The 12,166-nt window shown below is 38.3% G+C and overlaps 1 protein-coding gene across 3 annotated transcripts in view; it reads left to right on the top strand.

Moving 5' to 3' along the window:
• LOC121310307 (limb region 1 protein homolog) overlaps nt 1-12,166 on the top strand; it is a 139,215-nt gene that overhangs the window by 26,088 nt on the left and 100,961 nt on the right. For all 3 annotated transcript variants that reach the window (XM_041243569.1, XM_041243568.1, XM_041243573.1), the window contains 4 exons: nt 5,750-5,876; nt 6,077-6,145; nt 6,740-6,804; nt 7,710-7,782. In XM_041243569.1, coding sequence (XP_041099503.1) covers nt 5,750-5,876; nt 6,077-6,145; nt 6,740-6,804; nt 7,710-7,782 — 334 coding nt within the window. The remainder of the gene's footprint in view (nt 1-5,749; nt 5,877-6,076; nt 6,146-6,739; nt 6,805-7,709; nt 7,783-12,166) is intronic.

The following is a 12,166-nucleotide window of genomic DNA, read 5'->3' as shown; positions in this document are numbered from 1 at the left end:
CTTAAACCTTTCTGTGGCTGCAGCCTACAAAGCATTTTTTTTTTTTAGAATCTCTTTCCACTAAAGAAATACTGCACCCCAGGCCATCAACGAGTTTGGATACATCAGCAATTCATTTTGATAGTATTTATATTCTTAGAAAAAAAAAAAGATAATGTGATCATTGCAAACGGATTAGTATGTAGGCCTATGTAGAATGAATGAGACATTGCTACACTAGGTACTAGCAGTAATGTATAGCTCTCCAGAGTAATCTGTTCCTTAACAACATTTTGCTTGCTGGCTGACTCTGCTGTCTCATGTTTACACTTACCAGTTAGTTTTGCCTGTTAAACAGCCAGTTATACTGTACCACAGTGCCAGGTTGCCATTATTATCTACTTTTAAAGTAAACAGACTGACATTTCAGGGATTTCCTTTGAGGTTGCTTTCTAACTAAAGTCTGTGATCCCCTTTGGGATCTACATTCCAAATGGTGGTATAATTTCCCAAAGAATGAGCACTTGTGTTTGGCACAGACACTGACATTTCTTGGAAGCAGAGTGCTTGGTAACGAAAGATCTGGCTGGCATTCTGCTGAGCAGCATGCAGGAAATTAAAAAGCTCTGAATTGAGAAGCTCTTAAATATTTTATACTGCTATATTTAGAGCAGGTATAGACATTTTAGAGGAGGAAAAATAGAAATGTATTTGACATGCATATTGTTTTGTACTTTTGACTGTGTGAGTTATGAGCTTGAATGCACTGCTTTTTACAGCAGTAACGTACCTTGGGGTTAAAGGATGTATTTATATCCTACAGACCTCATTCATCTAACTGAACAATTTCCATCATCAGCATATCTGATGTGTTGTGGCTTTATAACAAAGATGGGTGATTTTAACACTTAAGCAATGTAAAAATGGAGGATTGCATTTCAGTGCACTTGTTAAGCGTTTCATTTTTCAGTTAGGCAGCCCTATGGCTATAACTGAGTGTGGTGTTTTATTTCCTAGGAAATGGTTGAAAATCAGTTTTGTGTTATTAGTATATATTTATTTATATATTTATTTAGTTTTGTAGATATCGTCCTAGACAGATCCAGTGTCTTGTTTACTCTGAAGCCTCAACCCTGTTTACAGTGATAAGGGTCCTCAATACTGTTCGAGAACCGAAGAGAACCTGAATGTATTGGGATTTATGAACGCCCTCTGTCTTCTTTGAAAGTGTGCCAAGACCTTTGTGTACCGGCTCGTCCAGATGATAGCATCTCCTACACCACAGTGCCCTGGATGGAAGGGCGATCTCCAGTGACAACCCTACTTTGTGCCACACCTGATTTTCCATTGAAGAGACCCATCAGAATACTGACCTGAAGATGCAACCTTGCTTCTAGCTTTCGAGAGCTGATGGGATCAGACTTCATTGTGGATTTTTTTGTTGTTGTTTTCAGGCATTCACCATCAGGCTGCTTTATCCTTCTCGTGAGTTGATTACATTCATGCGAGCCCAGTTTAGAACAGTATTGAAATTGAATTATCCATTATGAACACAAAAGATAATTACTAAAGTCAGTAGGTTTGATGAATAAAAACAAAAAGAAAACTGAAAAAAAAAAAAAAAATTTTGTTGATTGAAAAGCGTTGCACTTCTCTTTTATAATCCAGCACCCTTGTTCTGAGTGTCTGATACACGAAGGGTACAGTTGTGGCAGACTAAGTGATTGAATTCTGATGCACATTCTGGTGCGTTTGGCATATTCTGTTAGATAATGAAATGCTGCAGAGGCAGTCCAGCATTCTGTTGGGTTCGTAGTGAATTGTTCTCCAATGTCAATCCTGGAATCTTGCTTGGATACAATTACAGACTGGTTTGTAGCACATCTCGAGTGTTGACACCCACGGATAACAGTAGGATTTGATTACAGCAGCTTTGCAATTAAAGGGTTATAAAAGGGCCCTTAATATCACAGCTCAGCTTTTAAATTGTTGTTGTTATTATATTTGTACTAGATCTATATGCTCAGAGCACCACCATTGTTAGACACAGTTATAAGAAAGCGAAGAAAGCAAGCTGAGCCAGTAGGAGGAGCTGAAGAGACACAGATCAGACTGTCTGGATGTGCTCCAGTAGAAGCCATACTCTTAGTTAGGTAGTTAGGCAAAGCAGACCCTTCATCTGAGAAAACCTGTGTGTCTATTCTGTGATAATAAGCCTCTACATATAATGATATATGGCACTGATTTCCACTTGATAAGGTTTGCTTCCATTGGTCTGCTGAAGATGGTGCATTGGGTTACTACACGTTCCTTTCACTTTTCTGCTTGATGATTGCTCAAAAGAATTATCAGTTATCTTATGTGAAGCGGACAACAATGTTAAAGTTGCACAAAAACAGATTGCTATTAAATGTAATTTAAGGTCACCTGTAGTTTTTGTTGAAAGTCCCAAGGGTGGCCAAGCTGCAAAGACACTGAGGGAACATCCGTTTAACTGTAGCACATTGAATTCTGAATGTTCTTCATGGGTCACAATAGAATACACATAGCCGTTCAAACTGAGCTTGTGATCCTTATAGCTTTAATGCCTTATTGAGATGAATTGGGATTAATAATGAACCTGGAATGGCTTGAACTTCTCTGCAATGGAAGTCTTATTTGCATCCATGCACTCATTGGTTTGTCATGTAGCAAGATTAGCAGTTTGTCAGGCATCCACAGGATGGCTCTGTAGACTTGTTGTATGTTGATTGCAGTATGCTAGAATTTCCTCTATTAAAGGATGACTAACCCTTTGTAGTAAATTGAGACAGAATGATAAATCTGTATCTTTTCAGACAGTGTTTATACTTCGCTCCATTGCAACCTGTCTTTTACCACTCTAAATGAAATGTAATCTATGTTTTTATATATATATATATATATATATATATATATATATATATATATATATATATATATATATATATTTTTTATATATATATATATATATATATATATATATATATTTTTTTTTTTTTTTTTTTGGAAATACACTCACCGATTAAAGAAATAGGAGCGCGCTGAGAAAGGCATGTGCAGTAATGTTCTGTATTCACGGGGTGCTTAAGGGTCAAATAATGAAATAATCAAATGCCAAATACACTCACTGGCCAAAAAATAGGCACAAACGATAGCTCCTGGTGCATTGTTAGAGTGGAATCAGTTTCCGTGATTTCTGGGCCTCAGTAGCATCTCAGTACACGGTTGATCCGCCATGACCTGCTTGTGATGGGAGGTGTTCTTTCTGGTACAGTTGGGTTCCGGGAGCTCCAGAGAGAATGTCTTGATGGGCACTTTTGGTACCTTAAATTTGCTCTTACCTTTAATGATAATGATAATAATAATAATAATAATAATAATAATAATAATAATAATAATAATAATAATAATAATAAAAAGCTTATATTTCTTAAGCCCGGTGCTTCACATGACACCCCACATGATCACATACATTTGCATACATTGCAAACTGCAAACTTTACTTGCATTCAAATCATTTGCTGTGGTTTCTGTTGATTGTTTGATGTTTTTTGCCATGATCACCGACTCCACGCCTGGAGCCCTCTCTAATCTGCTATTGCTTACCACAATACCGCTACTTTTTTTTCTTTTTTGTGTGGTCATAGATGTCTTTTCGGGCTGTCAGAATACAGAATTGCACAGGATAAGTTCTGTTTGCTGGACCCAGCAAACACATTATTTGTAAAAATGTACTGGCTTGGCTTCTGTGCATGGCTCTCTGCATTTGTTCAATTTAGACAACTCTCCAAATCATTACACTCGTCATTGTCTGCATATCAGAACAGAACACGCACTGTCAACTAATCCCTATCCCCCCCAGTAGTACAACTCCCAGGGGAATGCACATACCTGTCCAGTGTTTGGGCAGCCACCTGAACACACCAGTCTTGCCTGCCTTAAAGCAGCCATAGTGCTTGTTCTGGTTGAATCTATGCAGGGGTATCTGTTGGCTTCCATAGGTTTGTATTAGAAAATCTGCTTTTGTAGTGTTCTAGTTTATCATGAAGAAAAATGTACTATTAAATGACTTCAGACAGTTAAACCCAGTCAGTTCCAACAGTGACTGCAAGCCAAATCAAGGTTAAATGTGCTCTTGTCCTTCCTAGCCTGCTGTGGAACTTCCCTTTGCCTGATTGTTTGTCTCTTTGCTGTCCACCCACCCGAAGTCTAATAGTTGTACAGTATTTCATGTTAGATTTCAAAGTGTCACGTTTTTCAGTTTGTCAGTTTATGGGAAAACTACAAAGTGGTATGCAGTTCAATATGTTAATGTAATGCTGAAAATCCTAGAAAGGGACAGCCTGGTTTCTCTTTGCCCTGACGACAGTGGAGTGTTCTGAACCGTTTCCCTACACAGCATTGGAGGTGTGGATATCTCTTCCAGAAATGGAATATCAAGGACTTGGCAAACTGTGAATGTGGTGAGGTGCAGGCACAACGCTGAGGATTGCCCAGTACACACAGAACAAGGGGACTCCCCTCTGCTACCCCGGGTGCCGTGGAATGGCATACAAAAAAAAAATTAGAACTGTAGTCTGTTGCTTTTCAAATGCCATACGGGAGAAGATGATTCGGCAGTTTTTTTGACTTTATGAAGCAAACTTTATTAATTTATAACTTTATAGTGTGATGCAAAATGTTTGGCCATAGCTGTACTGTAAGTATGTATTGCTACTGAATCTGTTACTGTAAAGTGATACAGAATAAAGTGTTTCTTCATACTGTTTTAGAATTGCAGCTGGAAAATGTAAGTAATATCCTGAAAACCTCTTTCTTTTTATTTGTACTGTGGTCTAAATTGTGAAATAATGTAATGGCTGTTTAATGGCATTTGTTTGTCAACTAAGCTTGTTAATTTTAGTAATAGTAACTGTGCCCTTCTCCTACAAAACATTTAACTGTATAAAAAAATAAAATACAAACTCCTGTCACAGATATATTTCTTGTAATTGCTTGCAGTTCATGCCCCATATTTGAAACAAGGAGCTTGGCAGTACAACACAGGGAGGGTCCAGTCTTAAAGCCAGTTGAGAGGGCTGGCAGCTCACTACAGACTTCCCCCAGCTTGTGGCACCCTGTTTATGTGTGGGAAGACATGCCCACCTCATGCAGGGCATACAAACCCTGCCAGCAAGGCACAGGCATGGCAGGCACAGCCACTGCAGTCCGGTGCTAAGGTCACAGATGCACTTACGAGTTGCACCCAGTCAGAGGGCTGAATTGAACTTTTAAGAGGAGGGAACACAAAGCCACTTTTACAGGAGCAGTGACTTGAAGCCTGGTTCCAGGAGACCGGGGGACCTAGTTTTGGCTATATCAAACCTCAAATCTTCCCTGGTGTGCCGTGCAGCGGTCTGAAACCAAGTTCCAAACCACAGTGGCTTTGTGTTGCCTCAGGTTTAAATGTACGAGGTGTCAGCAGAAGTTAATTTTGAACCTTGCATACGTAGGCTAAGCGTGGTGCTGCTGCCAACTTGAGGTATCAGAGTATTCAGGTTAGAAAACCAAAGACTGCATGTGTGAACTTCAAATAACTGAGACCAACATTTTATCCACGTAAAAACTAAATGGGGTCCTGCATCTTTTATGTTGCAAATACATTCCGAAGTAAGTTCCTCTCACAACATGTTTGTGGACATGTATAATATTAATCGTGTATTCAGAAGGTGCCAATGACAGATGCAATGTTTCTCTTTTTGTTTTTCAGGGCATTAAAGCTCGAGTCCTGGAAACATTTGTGATGCTTATACTGCTGGGGTTGCTTATTCTGGGAATAGTTTGGGTAGCGTCGGCTCTTATAGACAACGATGCAGCTAGTATGGAATCCTTGTATGGTAAGAGTTTATTTTAAATCTCCTTATGCAGATAGTCTCTGCGTATTCCCATCATCATAGAAACATGTACGTTTACAAGAAAACAAGTTATTTCATCAAGATCAAAATGTATTGTGAATAACGAAGCTGGAGTGTGGTCTGGCAAGGACCTTAAGTCTTGTTCTAAGGTGTTTTTGTGTGTGTGTGTTCTTCATTTCCAGATCTTTGGGAGTTCTACTTACCTTATTTGTATTCCTGTATTTCTTTAATGGGGGGTTTGCTGCTTCTTTGTAAGTATTCCTTTATAATTGTTTAGAATATGGTCCTTTTGGTTTGCTCTTATAGTGAAATGCATACTTTTAAATAGAGGAATTTTTCATAGTCAAAGCAAAGGTGGGTTCTGTGGCTTTGAGAAAAGCAGTGTGATGATATTTGTATACAGCAGTCTATCACAATGCATTCCGTTTACCTAGGCACAGTCCCCTGTTTTATCTTCTTCTGGCATTAGTGGATATTGTGTGCATTATATGTATGTATGTGTTTTGATGAAGAATCTTGCCAACATCCCCAGAAAACAATTTGAAATAATTCATTTAATTTACTTTCTATTGTAACAGAATGCCAGATTGATTATTAGAAGCTCGGTTCCATGAAACAGCGTATTCAGTGTTGTAATGTGTTTTGGTCTCATAGTCTATATATGTACAGTATGTATGAAGGTTTGCTTTGTTCTACGAACCTACATAAATCTTAATTTCAGCCTATAACTTGAATCTACCTTTTTAATAAGGTAGTGCCCTGTGATTTAATGGTTGCATGAAAGTTGGTTTTGAAAACCTAAATATTGCCTGTTCTTTTCTGTTCTCATCTTTTGATGTGTTCAGTATGCACACCTGTGGGCCTTTCCAGGATGTTTACAGTCATGGGACAGCTGCTGGTAAAGCCATCAGTAAGTAGCCAGACCATGCACAGCTCTGTTCTTGCTGGTTAATAATATTGCTTGTGCTCTGCATCAGAGCTTTCTTGTAACCTTTGCTATATATGGTTTGATATTCTTGAAATGGTTCTATGGTGCTGTTTGCTTCTTTATTTCTCCCACCCCCATTATTACCATCATTTTGACAGAACTCCAGTAGCCAAGCTTATGAAGCTGTAGTTGAATATGGCTGAAAAATATTAGATGACCAACAAGAATCTGTACTCCTTTATCTAACAGATTCATTGAGTTCTTCAGAAAATATGAGTGTCTACATCAGCAACGCTATTGTGACTTTGTAGACAAGAAACCAAAACAATGTGTGTGCCTTTTGAAAACAGTACATTCTAATATGGAAACAACATTGTACTGATATGGAAGCTGTGCAGTGATGACTACACACCCAACCCTTTAATCAGAGTATCACAGCATATTGCTAGAGAATATGGTACTGTAGGTGATGCTTTAGATAAGCTGCACCCAGTTCCTTTGCTTTTCCTCTTAAGGACTAGATTTAAATCCAGCTGAAAACCAGAATGACAGCGAGTGACCGTGTCCTGAAGGGCGTAACAGTTCTGCAGTCTGTTCAGACTGCATGAGCAAGCTGTTTCCTGCATATCAGAAACCATGACGCACTCATGCTAAATCAGCCATCAAGGCCTGGGGATCTGGAGCATGAGAGATATATCAGTGTCTAATTGGCACCGCGGCAGCATCTGCCCACCTGGCTGGGGTCAAGGGGGGTGATACTTCTGACCTTGGGTGTTGCATTCTCTTTTGTCAAGGGCTGCAACTCCTTGGCTGCACATAGCAGTTCATACAACCTGACAAGCACAGGGATGCAGCTACTGCCATTTCTGTCTCATTTCAACTTTCAGATTCTGGAAGACCTGGATGAGCAGATTTACTGCATCCATTTACAAGAGGAAGCACTTCAAAGGAGATTAAACGGTACGTCACCGCAAATATGCCAACACATTCCTGGAAAGCGAATAGCTCATTGGGTGTGAGGGAACACTGAGAAAGTCAATTAATTGACATTGATGAGTGACATCATTTTAATAAGGCATTAAAGACTCTTGACTGTTTTATTCCCCAACTTTGTAATATAAAGTTTTTAAAAACAAAATTGCTATTACTTGTAAGAAGAAAATTCAGTATTGTAGTAGTATACCTTTTTATACTATTTTACTGAACAACCAGATGTGTGCCACGTTGCATTATATACAAAGTGAACAATAGTAAACAATGTAATATAAATGACATTGTGACCAAGCCCTAGCCCTGGTTAGATTTCTCTTTTAAGATAAAGTGTTTATTTTTTTATTTTGCTGTATTCATTCTTTTGGTATTAATCCAACTTGCTCTCTTTAAAAAAAGCACTGCTGCTGTTCAATCTGCGTTTGAGTTACGTCTTCCCACGGTTACTTTACCCATTTTTATTTCATAAAACACGAAACAATATAAAATAATACAATTTCTCTTGGTTGATGCATCGATGTATCAGCTGTTTTGATGGTAAAAAAGGAGGCATCGTTCCAGTCTTAATAATATAGCTCTTTAATAATTTCACCTCCAATGCATTTCCAGTAACATACACACATGTGCTTCACAGTTTTACAGTACATGGTTCATTTTGAACCTTTCAGAATTTCAGACTTCAATTTGCAGGTACATTTATAAATGTTCTGTTCAAGAATACATTTCACATGGATTCAAACAGAAATGTTATAGAGCGATTTGGAGAGGTTTTACGTACCTGGGAATATTCCAAGTCATAAGCAAAATGAACTGAAAGTGAGATATAGTAAATGCGTCTTTACTACTCTACTTGTAGTATTAAAATAGGACACGTGTGAAATGCCTATTAGTAAAGTTTATTTGGAATAAAAAGTGTTCTAGGCTCCGCTTAACTCTATTATATTTGCCATATGGGAGGGGCGGGGGGGAGGGGGGGGGGGGGGGCTTCAACTCCCTAATTTACTATGGTATTACTGGGCAGCACAGTTGAGAGCTGCTATGTGCTGGTTGTCACTCAGTGAACCTCTGCCCTGGGTATCAGTTGAAATGCTTTCTGTTTCAGACACGCCTCTATATATGTACCTTTACTCAGCCAATGTTAGGAAACTGAAAAAACAAACCTCGAACCCCTCTGTCAGGACCACAGTCGGTGTTTGGCATGAGGTACAGAAATATCTGGGTGAAGAGTCACGAGTGTCATGTTTCTCTCAAATTTGGAGGAGTGATGATTTTACACCTGGAAAATCTGACTCAGGATTTAAACTTTGGGCCAATAGGGGGATTGAAAAAATTGCTGACTTGTTTAAGAATGATACTCTAATGTCCTTTGAAGAGCTAATAGATACATTTGAAATCCCACGCTATAGTAAGCAAACTTGTTAAATTTGCAGACGACACAAAAATAGGAGGCGTGGCAAACACTGTTGCAGCAGCAAAGGCCATTCAGAATGATCTAGACAAGATTCAGAACTGAGCAGACACATGGCAAATGACATTTAATAGAGAAAAGTGTAAGGTACTGCACGCAGGAAATAAAAATGTACATTATAAATATCATATGGGCGATACTGAAATTGGAGAAGGAATCTATGAAAAAGACCTAGGAGTTTTTGTTGACTCAGAAATGTCTTCATCTAGACAATGTGGGGAAGCTATAAAAAAAGGCTAACAAGATGCTCGGATACATTGTGAAAAGTGTTGAAGGGTACAGAAGAATGCATTGTGAAAAGGGAAGTAATGTTAAAACTGTACAATGCACTAGTAAGACCTCATCTTGAATATTGTGTTCAGTTCTGGTCACCTCGCTATAAAAAAGATATTGCTGCTCTAGAAAGAGTGCAAAGAAGAGCGACCAGAATTATTCCGGGCTTAAAAGGCATGTCATATGCAGACAGGCTAAAAGAATTGAATCTGTTCAGTCTTGAACAAAGAAGACTACACGGCGACCTAATTCAAGCATTCAAAATTCTAAAAGGTATTGACAATGTCGACCCAAGGGACTTTTTCGACCTGAAAAAAGAAACAAGGACCAGGGGTCACAAATGGAGATTAGATAAAGGGGCATTCAGAACAGAAAATAGGAGGCACTTTTTTACACAGAGAATCGTGAGGGTCTGGAATCAACTCCCCAGTAATGTTGTTGAAGCTGACACCCTGGTATCCTTCAAGAAGCTGCTTGATGAGATTCTGGGATCAATTAGCTACTAACAACCAAACGAGCAAGATGGGCCGAATGGCCTCCTCTCGTTTGTAAACTTTCTTATGTTCTTATTTCTTTAAATCGGAGGAGTCCTCAGAGTCCAGACGATTCGCCTGGAGTGAAGACTTATCTGTACATATTTCCATAATAGAGTGGAGTGAGATCTGTTCTAAAGCCCAATCCCAAGCGATTAATACTCAGTATAAATTGCTGCAATACAATTGGATCATGCAGACATATATTACCCCTTCAAAACTCTATCGATTTAATTCAGATATTCCTGATAGCTGTGTGAAATGCGGGCTGGAGAGGGGAACTTTAGTCTTTTGTTTGTGGGCTTGTCCTGAGGTGTTGGTGTGAGGTTATTGATTATTTATCTCAATAACCTCACATTGCCTTGCATTGGAGGGATACGAATAGACCAAGAGAGGGCCCATGGTTAATGGAACTGTCCTTATGTCTTGCAATGGAAAAAATAACATACATAATAAAGGGGAAATCAGGATGCTTTAAGGATATCTGGGAACCTTTCATACAATTTTTGAGTTGCAGAAATTATGCTGATCCTATGCGTGAGTAAAGACACATATTGTTAGCTGTTTATAGAGATCCTGATGTCTGCGTGTTATATTATCCATGTATCGCATTACATAAGTACTATCTAGAAGCCCGCTAATGACTTGACAGGACCTGTATGATCGCACATAAGAGTTGATTTGGAAAAGAAAGTATACCAAGGAGAGTACTGGGAATTGTTCTTCAGTCTAAACAGTATAAATAATTTACGAGTCACTCTATAAGAAGTTTTATTTTCCTTGTAACCCCAATTTTCTATTTATTTATTTATTTATTTATTTGGGGGGTGGGGTGGTTATAGGTGTGTGTGTGTGTGTGTGTGTGTGTGTATATATATATATATATATATATATATATATATATATATATATATATATATATATATATAATTTCTCTTTTATTGAGATGACACTATTGTTATTCTGATATTTAAGTACTATAATTTATAATCCTGTGTATCTCAATACTAATGTTATATATATTTTGTTCTGTTTGAATTGTTTAAAAGCAAAAATTTAATGAACACAAGTTTTAAAATAAATAAATAAAAATAGGACACATGTGCTCCCCCGGTGTTTTTCTGGCAGTGTTGCGGCTAGGTTTATTAATTGAGTGCCTAGAATACTCCTCTCTGTTTAGATTGTTTGTGGTTTTTACATACCTTTATCCAGCATTGACCATTTTGTAACTAGATTGCGGTAGACTAGGTTTTATAGCATTTATTTGTCATGTTTGATGTGCTGTCACCCAGTACCGGAAACAGTTCTGGCCTGTATGTATGTTCTGCTTTACAAACCCAGCTGCCGTTTGAAAGGGACTCAGTCCCATGCTACAATTTGAGAAACTGGCACATACGCAGTTTGTGTCGGGACATTCAGAAAAATCTGACATTTCCGATATAACTGCATTAACAAAACAAGCAACACAAAAAACTGCCACAATAACCTGGTGTTTATAGTACATGTTCACAGGCATGTCTGCAACACAGCTTTTGATCTGCTGGTTTGATAGGCTAGCAGCCTTTGTATGCACTTACGATGTTCTCTGTATGATGATCCGATAAACTTAGTGCTGCTCTGCAAATGATCACTTCCAGTTACTTAGAATGATGTGAAGCTCACTCTTTGTACTTGTGTGAAATACTTAATTCCAAACTGATTCATTTTTTTAAAGGCACGTATCCAGGTTGTTCAACATGCGCAGGCATTTGGAAAAATAGGACATTCAAATAATAACTGCATCAACACAATCAGAACGCTTAACAATAAATGACTTCTAGTGAGTATAAAGGGTATTTTTATTGCTAGTCATACAAGTCTATATTTTGACAGTATATAAGCTGCCATGGGAGGATGTTTACTATAATGGAAATAATGAATGCATATTGTATTCTCAAAAAGCCAATGAAAAAACATGCGCAGTAAGAAGTATTCTACATTAAAAAGGAAGTCATTTCCTCTTGACTTGCTAGCCCTGTCAGACTGTGCTCACCACATTCTGTAGATTGCCCAGCACTACCCAAACCGTGGCAGAGTCCAG

This window comes from Polyodon spathula, chromosome 3 (genome assembly GCF_017654505.1).
Source record: "Polyodon spathula isolate WHYD16114869_AA chromosome 3, ASM1765450v1, whole genome shotgun sequence".
Classification (NCBI taxonomy): domain Eukaryota; kingdom Metazoa; phylum Chordata; class Actinopteri; order Acipenseriformes; family Polyodontidae; genus Polyodon; species Polyodon spathula.
The sequence above is the reverse complement of the archived record's forward strand: the minus strand, read 5'-3'. Positions and strand labels throughout refer to the sequence as shown.